Source organism: Cornus florida, unplaced genomic scaffold, assembly GCF_030987335.1.
Source record: "Cornus florida cultivar Cherokee Brave unplaced genomic scaffold, ASM3098733v1 CherokeeBrave_3.0.0_Hap2_Chr03, whole genome shotgun sequence".
Lineage (NCBI taxonomy): Eukaryota > Viridiplantae > Streptophyta > Magnoliopsida > Cornales > Cornaceae > Cornus > Cornus florida.
In genome coordinates, this window is record NW_026775573.1 from 56,368,312 (window position 1) to 56,381,158 (window position 12,847).

The 12,847-nt window shown below is 37.7% G+C and overlaps 1 protein-coding gene across 3 annotated transcripts in view; it reads left to right on the forward strand.

Moving 5' to 3' along the window:
- Positions 1-12,847, forward strand: part of LOC132300582 (uncharacterized) — a 94,797-nt gene that overhangs the window by 25,990 nt on the left and 55,960 nt on the right. For all 3 annotated transcript variants that reach the window (XM_059797737.1, XM_059797740.1, XM_059797739.1), the window contains exons 10-11: positions 4,978-5,101; positions 8,139-8,206. In XM_059797737.1, the coding sequence (XP_059653720.1) occupies positions 4,978-5,101; positions 8,139-8,206 (192 nt within the window). The remainder of the gene's footprint in view (positions 1-4,977; positions 5,102-8,138; positions 8,207-12,847) is intronic.

A 12,847-nucleotide genomic window follows, 5' to 3' on the forward strand; every position in this document is an offset into this window, starting at 1 on the left:
TAGTGATGATTTGACGTGGATTCCCTCTTCCCATGGTCACTTCGAAGTTCGTTCCTTATTCTTATATCTATCTAATTTTGATATCATTGATTTTCCGTGGAAGACCATTTGGCGTTCTATGGCTCCAACTAGGGTGGCATTCTTTGTATGGACCGCTGTATGGGGTAAGATCCTGGCGATTGAAATTTAAGGAAAAGGGGTAACTGTTTTGTTACTTGGTGTTGCCTATGCAAACAAGACGGTGAGTCAGTTGATCATATTCTCATGCATTGCCCCATGGCGAGCGACTGTTGGAATCTTATTTTTGGTTTGTTTGGTATGTGTTAGGTAATGCCTCATTCTTCTAAGGATTTGATTCATGCTTGCAGAGGATGTCGTGTGAGAAGTGGGTGTACGCGATTATTGGAGAATTGTCCCACATTGTGTTTGGTGGTGCATATGGAAGGAGAGGAATAGTAGAATGTTCGAAGGGAAAGAGTTGTCCAAGGCAACGCTGAAACTTCATATCATTAGCTCTCTTTTTAGTTACGTGAAGAGGAAGTCCTATTTCTCTTCCGATGATTTAATCATTTTTTTGGATTCTTTGGGGCCTTAGACCCCGGTTCCACTTTTGTATAAGGGACGCGTTCTCCTCTTGAACGCCTTTTTATTTAATTATTACTTATAAAAAAAAAAAAAAATCATTCATGAGGAATATATGGGGCCTAACCATAGGCTTTGTTATAGAGTTCGCACAAGGCATTGATCTAGACCTAGAAGGGGGAGTGAATAGGTCTTGTTTGCTTGATTAACTATAACATTTTTTATTTTTTATAAATAGAGAGTATATTTTAGAGCATTCAAATGAGGAACACATCCCGAAAGCTGTACAAAGAAAGGTCCTAGGGACCCAAGGAACCCAAAAAATCATGATTTCGTCTAAAGATGTACAATTTCTCCCCATCACCCAACTAAAATACAACTAATAATAGTAAATTTCAGCACCCCAATGGAAGATTCCTCCCCCTCAAAAATCCATGATTAACTATCACTACAACAACGCTTGTAAAAAAACACTATAACTAGCACAACAACAAGAAGTCTTTTTCCCAACGACTTGGGGCTACGTGAATCCTATGTTTCCATTCCGCTTTGTCTAAGGCGATAGCTTAATTAACTATTAACGAAAATTTCAATTTCAATGAATAAAACTGAAATTCAAAAGCTAATCAACTAGAAAGCAAGTAAATAAACCCATTCATTATGATTGAAATCATGTGAAAGCACAAATGTAAAGCAATCAGTTACTCACATGAACACACAAATTTTTATGTGGAAAACCAAGGGTAAAAACCATGGATCTAGTCCAAGCAAATGGAGTCCACTATGAGAAAGAAGTATATATTTAGTTACTGAGATTCCCAAACTCTGGAAATCCCTTAGCTTCCTCTTAAGTTAGACAATTTTTCTTTTAAGAAGTAAGATTTCATTAAAGGCACCCAAAAGGGGAGCGCTCCCCAAGAAAACAGAAGTCGTTCATGACGACACTGTAACTTTAGGCTATCCACAAAATCCAAAAGGCGATCCATCGAATTACAATTCCGCCCATTGACCCAAAAGAATAAATAAGATAGGATATTGTATTTAAGAGACCAAATAGGAGATTCCTCTCCCTCAAAGGATCTCCTATTCCCCTCGCTCCACAAACCCCACCAAATATATAGGGGAGTAGCCTTCAAGGCTCCACTATACACCCTTTCCAAGTCTCTAACATGTCTACCGTGGATTTTGGAAAACCCAAAGCAGCCAAAAACATAGACCAAACATCCCTTGCCACCAAGCAATGAAGGAATAGATGGTTCATAGATTCACCCGACTTTATACCCATGCTGCACCAATTAACCACAATCTGACGTCTCCTTCTAAGGTTGTCAAGAGTAAGGATACCTCCTAGGGCAGCAGTCCACGAGAAGAAGACCACCTTCAAGGGAGCTTTCGTCCTCCAAACAGCTTTCCAAGGGAAGGAGGGGCTAGGAAGCTCCAATAAACTGTTGTAGAAACCTCAAACGCTCCTGTAGAGGAGTCCACCCACACCATCTCATCCATGCCCATCTTGACCACCACCTGGCAATAAATCATAGCCTCGATAAGTTCCCAATCATGGAATTGTCTAGGGAATTGCACATCCCAAGTCACCCTCCCGTTTTCGAGATGATAATAGTCAGCAATCACAGCATGTCTATTCACATCAATCCTGAAGAGACGAGGAAACCTACGAGCTAAAGCCAAGTCACCTCACGGTCCTCCCAAAATCTAAGATTCCTTCCACTCTGTACCTTGAACCGAATGCTTTGGAGAACTCATCCCACCCCCTTCGGATGAGTTTCCAAGAGTCCATATCTGCTGGGGATCTCACCTCCTTAGACTGCCACCCTCCATCTCTCTCCCCGTATTGATAGGAAATGACACGCCTCCAAAGCTTGGACCTCTCATTCCCAAATCTCCAAAGCCACTTACCCACAAAGCCTTGTTGAACACGTCCAGCCTTCGGATTCCCAAACCCCTCTTGATTTAAGCAAAACTCTCCACTCAAGTCTTGTCACTGTCAGCCAACAAATCAGCGCCTCACAAAATTCGCTTTTCCTTCAACATTTCGATCTCCATAACTAGTCGTCCAAGCTTGTGTTTGTTGTGTAGGTTGCACTTCGGTGTTCTTTACTCCATTAGCGTAGAAAATTAGATTATCAACACTCACACCATTCACTCACCATGTAGATGCAATGACGACATATGAAAGAAGCAAAATTTAGCAATAGGAGCTTGATTGGATGCCCTCGATATGCTCAAAATATCTATGCCCTGGATTTGAATAAGCTTGAATGCTTTTATGAGGCTAAGGCTTTTATGTAGATTTTAGAGACTCATGAACTGTAAAGATTATTTAAAGAGAGATTGTATTTTATTTGGAAACTAAAATTTGGAAGTCTCAATCGATTGATACAAGTGTCATGGATCGACACATGGCCAATGGCATTTGATTGATGCATCAATCAGTTGAAATGCCTTGTCCTTGTGAAAGCAAGATTTCTTATGAACACTTTTGTGCATTTCAAAAGGATTTTAATGAATCAAAACATGAAATCTGAGAAACCCTAATTGAATGATTGCTAAGAGGATGAAGTCTAATGGTTGAATGCATAGTTGAGAGTTGTAATTACCTCTTGCCCTTGAATATAGTTTTAATTTCTGTTTCTGCCCTTGGACTGAGGTAACACAAACCTTGGACTGAGGTAACACAACTAAACTAACATTTGAAAATGCTAACCAAAAGCTAAAATAAAAAAATAGATTCTGAAATTTTGAAAGGAATTCGCCAACATAAGTCCTGATGACCTAAGAATTTAAATTTAAAGAGATATATACACACAGGGATTTATGCATGCATATTTAAGATCTATGAGGCTGCTCAAATGAAAATTAGTTTTTCAGTAATAAAACCATATATGAAAGTGGGCTAAAGAATTCACTTGCCTGGTGTTGCTTGGGCGTCAATAGTTTTGATTCAATCTGATTGAGGTCTGATTTCTTCTCCCTCCCTCTCACGTTTTTCTGAAACTGATATCTAATTATTCCTCGTTGGAATTATGTACGAATACTGGGTTGAGAGAACACAATACATTTGTATAAAAGGTAGAATGGAGTTTATCTTTGATCGCGTTCTTTTGGAAACCTTGAAAACGATGGGATTGGTGGTTTTATTTATTTAGTTTTGTGGGGTGTTTTTTGTGAGGGTTTTGTGGGGTATTTTTCGCTTCTCTTTTTTTTTTTTTTTGGGGGGGGGGGGGCTTTGGAAATATCAATGTTTTGCCCTCTTTGTTTTTCATTCGTTTAATGCTTTTGTCCTTGAGTTGTATTAGCTTTTCTCCTTTTAAATATGCTTCTTAAAATGATTTTCCTAAATGGATTGCACACACATCTATCACTGATATTTTCACCGTTTGGCATCTGAGTTTTGAAGCATCTCTCTTCGAGGCTTGGACTTGTGGCATATTAATAATTTTGGATCAGTTAAATGCTTCACTTTTTAGCCAAGGTTAAAAACCACGATGCTTTAGGTGTGCATTGCCAAAGCAATTGATAACTTTGTAAGCAGCTGGTACAAGTGTTCCAAGCAGCACTTGCTTTGGCAATCGTATGGCATTTTGGTAATAATGCAGCCTAAACCGGTAAACCCGAATATTTAAATGGGCTGAAAATTTTCATTCCTATAGGTGAAATACATAAACGTTTTCCTTTAGATGTCTTGGGTATCAGGCTAGTTATCAATATTCTGTTAAGCTCAGATGTATCGTGCGATAAATCTAATGCTTAATGAATGAGTTTGTGGTGTTTAAAACAAAATAAATTAGAATATTGATTAGGTGTTGGTTTTGTGGTTTGTAGGCATACCAACCGCCCTTTTCCAATGACAGGGAATTCAAGAAGTTTAACTAGAAGGAAACAGAGTTCTCTGCTGGCTAATTTTAATAGTAGGGTTAAATATATTTTGGTGGCATCTTCCTTACATTGCATATCACCTGGTGAATCTGGTGTTTTTATTTATTAATTATTATTATTATTATTATTATTATTTTGTGCTCTCTTCATATTGCTTTTGTGCTTAATTATTTATATTGAAATCTCCATGCTTTTTAATTGGGTTGTGTTTATGTTTATTGTTTTCCTTATGCAGTTACATCTTGGTTTTTCCTTATGTAAACATGTTTGTAATTATTGATATTTTGTTGCCTGATATTAGCTATTGTTTTCATGTGCTTATTTGAAGTATTCTATATTTTCTTCAATTATTTTCATTGTAAAATTTGTAGCAGGCTAGTTCATATTTTTAATTTTTGGATGCATCGTTATTTATCATTTATGAGTGGGCTGTTTTCAACCCTTATTTTTTTTATTTTTATTTATGACATTCTTAATTATATGTATATATTTTATGTCTAGACATTGGAGTGCTTGGTGCGGCTAGCATCTGTAAGACGTTCTTTGTTCACAAATGATCCTGCACGTTCTAAGTTCTTGGCCCATCTAATGACAGGAACAAAAGAAATTTTACAAAGTGGGCAAGGTATGTGGTTTTGTTGCATTTCTAGATGCTCTGTGCAATATTGATGTGCATCAAATTTTTTTAATCTTTTTTTTTTTTGCTTTTATTTTGGAAATTAATTTTATGTTATGGGAATATGTTCCCGAAGGTACGGTACTATTGAGGGGCCAATAAAAGGTCCATATATCATTTTTCTGAAGCAATTCTAGGTATCTTGATGGTAAGCTAATTGGTTTGATGGTAACTGTTTGAGGATATAAATCATTAAGTTACACTCTCTCTAACATCTTATTAAGCTTTTGGAGTAGATGGTGATTGCCATGATATAAGAGCTTTGGTTAGGAGGTCCTGGGTTCACCTCTCCATCTTTGCATTTGTTTCCCACTTTGGTTTGCACTTGCTAAGATCTTGGTTTGGTTTGTTTGTGTAGCTACATGTAAGACGGCTTGCACGTGAGAGTGTGTGTTGGAGCTCGATATGTTGGGCCCCTTTTTTTTTTTTTTTTTTTTTTTTAAACAGCTTAAGCATTTTGGGCAATTGGTAGTCCTAACAGTAGCATTACAAGTTCTAATGCTGCGTTTGGTGTGCAGGAATGGAATGGAATGCAAGTGGGAATGGAATGAGAATGGGAATGGAATAGAATGACCATTCTCATTGTGTTGTTTTGTTGTAAATATGAAATGTGTAGGAATGGAATGATAATAACCATTCTAGTGTTTGGTTGGACCAATTTAAAATTTAGAATGAAATAAATTTCAAATTGAGTTCTCCAAAATATCCCTCTTAGGAACAAATAAATTAAATCAACAAAATGACATTCTTTTATAATTTTTTTAAAAATAAATGGTGGCAGCGGCAGCGGTGGATGGTGGTGGAGGTGGAAAGTGGTAGTGCTGTAGGTGGTGGTGTTGGAAGGCGGTGGGCAATGGTGAAAGTCGGTGGCGGTGGTGGTGAAAGGCGGAGGTGGTTGTGGTGAAAGGTAATTGTTGTTTTTGGACTTGGAACACGAGGGTTTTTTTGGAAAGTTGATTTTTTTAAAAAAAATTACTTGGGAATGGAATGGCTATTTCATAGGTTTAGTTGTGGAATGGATTTTCATTCTCAGGAATGACCATTCCCACTTTAAATTGCCTACCAAACAAAGGAATGGTTGGAATGGGCATTCCATTCCATTCCATTCCTGCACACTAAACGCAACATAATTTCTTATGAAGCATGGGCCGCATGGCCATAGATATGACATGATCTATGCACATCGATTTGGCAATTTTTTTGATATGGATACAGCGAGGACACATCAATGTATGTCAGTATGTGTGTATATATTTTTATGTAGATTTGCATAGAAATTATTATATATATGTATGTATTCATGTGTGTAAATTTAAAATAATAATTATTTGTCATGTGAAATATATTATGACTAACATTCTCAAATAAAAATTATGATAAATAAGCTAAGAGTAGTGTTGCATGAATACAAACTTTGGACTAAATTAGATATGATGTGTTCATTACATCAATAATTGTTTGTTTCTTTAGGAAAGCCCAAGTATTTGGAACCTTGTTATTTTTCCTAACAATTATACTGTTGTATTATATTTGGAAAAGTTAAATTTGATGTACGATATGCGTCAAGTATGTGTCCTGGAATATTTTTTTTTGTAATATGTATATGTTTTCGAAATAAGAATTTTATTTTTTAATTATGGGTATCTTTAGGAAGTATCGGAGATTTTATCACGAGCATCTGAGGAATATAGAAAATTTGATAAGAACACAATACAGAGAAGAGCGCTTATTGTAGGAGTATATGTGCTTCATATATGACCTACATATGGAAGTATCTGTGGTAGATTTCAACTAGGAGTTTCTGTAACTGCTTCGTTTCCGTTAATTAATTAATTAATTTTCTTATTCTTAATTCTTTCCCCAGACATTTTCAACTGAAGATAGTTATTCTTTTGAGATGAACCGCAATTTGGGCCATCAAATCTGTTCCCCGAACCTTAGATGTATGTCGAAAAATTGTAAATCCATGGATAAGCTTGTAGAGTTTTTGGATTTGTTGAGGGTATAGAGTTCCTGTTTGGCCTTGTGTAGTTTGAAGGGACGCGTTCCCCTTTTGAATGCTTTTTATGCAATTATATATATATATATATATATATATATATATATATATATATAAAACTCTGTTGTGCTTATTCTTAATTATCTAATGTGACCCTAATAATCATATGTAGCACTGAAGTTTTGATAGTCATGCATAAGTAAATTGAGTAGTTATTGAAGATTAAATTCTGTAATATTCTGCTTTTACATTTACATTTACTGTTTGGCGCTACGGCTCCCTTGTGACCTGGAGGTCACTGGTTCGAAACAAGGAAACAACCTCTCCTCATGGGGAGGTAAGGCTGTGTACATCTAACCCTCCCTAGACCCTGCAATGGTGGGAGCCTTGTGAACTGGGTTTTCCCTTTTATCCATGTGATAGGTGTCGCCAACTTTAAATTGCTGATTGCTCTAATTTCTTCTGCTGGCAAGAATAGACATCTGGTTACTGAATCATTGACTGAAGTTTAACCTGCACAGTTTGCCTAACTGTAGGTTATGTAGTAAATTTTAAGATAAAGTATGAAATTTAGATGTGTGACACTGTGAGTAGGTTCCAGTGCACTGCAGCTATTGTCTGTGATCACATGGGTGAGAATGCATGGGTATCTACATTCTTGTCATACTCCCCTACCGGCATACTTTTTAGCAAATTAGTTAACAGTACATTATGTAATGTTAGAGAAGTTTGTGAGTTTTGTGTTCTCTTTTTTGTTTGAAAATTTTAATTTTTTTTTTATGCCTGGGAGTTTGCTGTTTGATGCGCCACTGATGATATTTGTTTGTGTGATGCTTGTCATTCTTTTTTTATAATCTGTTACTGTCACAAAATTTCCACGATTTTACTTTCTTTGTTCTTCAGTGTTTCCTTTCTTTCTACCTTTTCTTTAACCCCTCCCCTCTTTATTTTGTCATTTACAATCTTGTGCTTTGAACTGGGAGTCAGGTCTTGCTGATCATGATAATTACCATGAGTATTGCCGTCTTCTTGGACGCTTCAGAGTGAATTATCAGGTGATTCTTTTAAGTTTTGACCTCATATGTCTTCTCTGCCCTGCTATGGTTACAAATTGTGAGACTGTATTTGGACATATGATTTTGTGTTAATAATCAACAAGTACATACTATTATATGAACATTTATATTGGATATCAACATAATATCAAATCTAATGAATTTTTGGAATTTTCATATATACTTTGCTAGTTTGTGGTCTTCATTGCTAGAACTTCAACCTGAAAATTGGAATATCACTCCCTTCGATTTATATGGCTGGCCAAGTATCCTCTTACAAATGAGGATGTCTGAGAGTTTTTATTTTTTTGGATAAGTAAATATGTATTAGAAAGCATTCAAAAGGGGAACGCTTCCCGAAAACTACACAGCGGCCGGAGCCAAAAGGAGCCCAAAAAATCAACTATCTCCTCTACACATTTACAATTTCTCCCCATAACCCAACAAAAAAGAGAGCTAACAATGAGAAACTTTAATGCGCCAAAAGAAGATTCCTCTCCATCAATGGATCTCTTATTCCGTTCCTTCCAAATGCACCATTACACACAAAGGGGTGCCAACCCCTTCAAAAATCACGGGCGTGGGCCTCCACAAGGCATTCTCTTCAAGCATCATTTAAACCTCTCGCAGACCTAGGCATAGCCCTCTGAACTCCAAACAAGCCAAAAATTAGACTCTTAACAGTCGAAAGCCGCTGGACAGTGCAAAATGAAGGTGATCAACTGACTCCCCATCCCTTTTGCACATGTAAAGGCCCAAAAGAATTTCGTAAGTAGGGCTCACTCTTTCTGTCTCCCTCTCCCAAACCTCCAAATCAATGCCCAAAAGAAAAAGATTGTACATATAGCCTTCTTGTCTAGCCTGAGTGATGTGAGCCCAGCTAAGAAGTCACTTGGCTCATACAAAAACTCCTATAGATTGAACTGAAGAAGCTTATTGTAGATGTGTGGGGAGTTGGGATCCAGTTGTGGACAGATTCGAGAGGAGGTTGGCGGGTTGGAAAAAGCAGTACTTGTCTAAGGGGGGTCGGGTTACCCTGATTAAGAGCAATCTTTCTAGCCTTCCTACATACTTCATATCTCTGTTTCAAATTCCTTCTTCAGTGGCTAAGAGAATTGAAAGATTGCAGTGTAATTTTCTTTTTTTTGGGGGGGGGGGGGGGGGGTGGGTGGGTGTTAAGTTTCACCTGGTTCGGTGGGATCAAGTGTGTCGTCCAATTCGGTTTGGAGGCTTAGGGTTAAGGAGGTGGTTGCATTTTAATAAGGCTCTCCTTGGTAAATGGCTCTGGAGGTTTGGAATCAAGAGGCATTGGTTATGGAGGAAAGTTATTGCTAGCAAGTTTGGGGAAGGTCGTGGGGGGTGGTGCTCTCGGGCGATGCGTGGTCCAAGGGGGGTGGGAGTTTGGAACTTCATTTGAAGGGGTTGGGATGATTTCTGCAAGCATGTTCGTTTTCGCATTAAAGATGGAAGGAGGATCAGTTTTTGGAAGGATCTATGGTGTGGGGAGCTCCCTCTTGCTCTCGCTTTCCCACGGCTCTATAGGATTGCTTCTCACCGACAGGCCATGGTTGTTGACTGTTATCATCTTGATAACGGGAGACTGACTTGGGATGTTCAGTTCAGGAGGCATTTTCAGGATTGGGAGATCGAGGATGTTTCTCATTTTCTGGAGCTTTTGTATAGTCAGGTGATTTCTTTTGGGGAACCAGATGGGTGGCTATGGATTCCTAACTCGCAAGGCCGGTTTAAGGTTAGGTCCTTTTTTAGATGTCTTTCGGATGGTCAAGGTGAACTCTTCCCCTGGAAGTCTATTTGGCGTTCTAAGGCTCCCCGCAAGGTCGCCTTTTTTGCTTGGACCTCTGTCTTGGGTAAGATTTTAACCCAGGATAATTTGAGGAGGAGGAAAAAGGTGGTGGTCAATCATTATTATATGTGCCTGTGTAATGAGGAATCAGTTGATCACCTCCTTTTACATTGAAGTATGGCCAGAGACTGCTGGGATTTGATGCTTCGTTTATTTGGGGTCCATTGGGCCATGCTAGAGGGTTGATTGAAGCTTGGAGAGGCGTCTCTATTGGGGTTGGTGTTAAGGATGCTTGGAGGGCTACGCCGCTTTGTATCTGGTGGTGTATTTGGGTCGAGAGAAATATGAGATATTTTGACGGGAAAAAGAAGCCTATTTCTATGCTTAAGTTCTCTGTTATTTCTACTCTTTTTTGTTGGGTTTTAGGGAGAGATTATAGATCTATGGAGGATATCATTGTTTTCTTGGCCTCTCTGAAGGTCTAAGGCGCTTTTTGGCCCCTATCTGTTTTCTTTGGGCTTCGCTCCCCTTTTGAGCGCTTGTAATAAATTCTTACTTATCAAAAAAAAAAAAAAGAAGCTTATTGCATAAACTTCATTCAGGATTGTGTTGCTTGAATGAAGTGGGTTTGTAGAAGCTTGGGTTGGTTGAAAAATTTCAACACTAGTGCATTTTAGGTTGGGTTTCTGTTGAGGTCTTAGGTGGCCTGACATGACCTGAATCTGACCTCACACATATTTAAAATAATATATACGTATATATATTGCAAAATATAGGATTTTAATTTTTTAATTTTATTTATTATAATTTTTGTAAGAGGCTGGTTAGATTGGTTATTTGGTGGTAGGTATAGAACTAAAATGATCGTATCATTTATTTTATTTTTCCAAAATCACCAACTCTAATATCACATGATCCTTTCTATGCATGCTCAAAAGCCAAGCAGTAGTCTCTCCCTCCTCTGTCTGACGCAGTGGATCATTGAAAGCAATTAAAATAATTAACAATAGCAACGTATTCTTGAAACACTCGAATGCATGAAAAAAGGTTGAGAGAAATTCTCGATTTTCTGATATTGATAAAATTAATAACCTTTCAACATTGATAAAAGTAATAAATGATCCTAAACTGTTAGGATAGCATGTATTTATAGGCCTAAGCAAATCATAAACTATTAAGGAAAATTAAAACAATGGAAACTTTCTAAAACAGACAATGAAAACTTTCTAAAATTGACCCTAAACTATTTAGGAAAGTGAAACAATGAAAACTTCCTAAAACACACTATTAGCTTTTAGATTATTATAACAATATGAAAAAAGAAACTAGCAAACACTCTGGAACACACTGTTCACGCACTGTTCACGTGTACTACATCATGCTCCCCTTCTTTAATAGAACTCACCCTTGACTTCAACACTGATAGAGGTGCCGGCGCATAAAAGTGGTAGAAATCCCCATCCCTGGTGGCAAGTCAACAACATAGGCGTTATCATTGATGCGCTTCAAAATCGCACATAGCCCAATTTTCTTCATTTGCAATTTATTATTATATTTTTTGATAAGTAAGATTTCATAAAAGACGCGCAAGAGGGGAGCGTTCCCAGAAGAATACACAATACACCAAAGGCGACCACTATAGCTTCTATCCATAAAATCCAAAAGATGTCCCAAAGATATACAATTGGGCCCATGAACCCAAAAAAATTAAAGAAAGCAACATCTTATATTTGAGAGACCAAATAGGGGTCTCCTCACTCTCGTAGGATCTCCTATGTCCACTGGGGTTAGGCACTTTGGGCTTCCTTAGAGCAACTCCAATGGGCTTCTATTTTCAAAATATAGCATGTGGATTTAAAATGGGCTCTCCAATCCAATGGCATGCCAAATGGGCTGCCAAAATATAAGATTGCCAAATGTGGTGCCAAATATAACACAACATATAGCTATTGCCAAATCTGCTATTGCTCTCTTCCTTCTCTCTTCTCTCTCGCATGGGCTGCCAATTTGTTGTTGGGCTGCCAATTTGGTGTTGTGCTTGTGTGTATATATATATATATATATATATATCAGTTGTGCTTGTATATATTTATATATGTCAGTGTTGTGTGTATATATATGTATGTCTATTGTGTGTATATATATGTCTGTTGTGTTTGTATATATATATATATGTCAGTGTTTTTATTTATTTATTTTTAATAAGACAAATAAGCTAAATAAAATACAAACACTCAAAAAAAAAAAAAAAAAAAAAAAAAATGGTTGTTGAAAATTGTGGTTGGGAATGGTAGTTGAAACATAATGGTTGTTGTGTCAAAAAATAGCATTTTGGATGAAATGCATCATTAGAGCAGAATTGCTAAAATATAACATTTTGACACTGTAGCTCCTCTCAAAATATAGATTTGGCATGCAAAATGGCATTTTGCATTGGAGATGGTCTTACCGGTCTAGAAATAACATTAGAACCACACGAGCCCAAAGACGTGCGATGTTGGCCCAAATGATTCTTATTATTCACATTAGGCTTGAACGAAATTGGGCCATTCAACTGGACCCTGTTATTCTATGAAGCATTAGGCCCAAATCTGTTCACTAGATTATTTCTACAATAAGACCCAGCCCATGAACTCTGTACTGAAGAATCATGTGCCATCCGTGTGCTGGAGTGGGCATGCGTCGAAGGAAACGGATTCAAAATCTGCCTCCCGTTGATGACTGGACCCCATGCAGAAGATAAGGTGTCTTCTGCACACCACGTGTCCCGCGAAATCCTGTATCAGCTGGATCAGCAGCACTCACGCCCTGCGCGTGAGATCCACTTTCCCATCTTC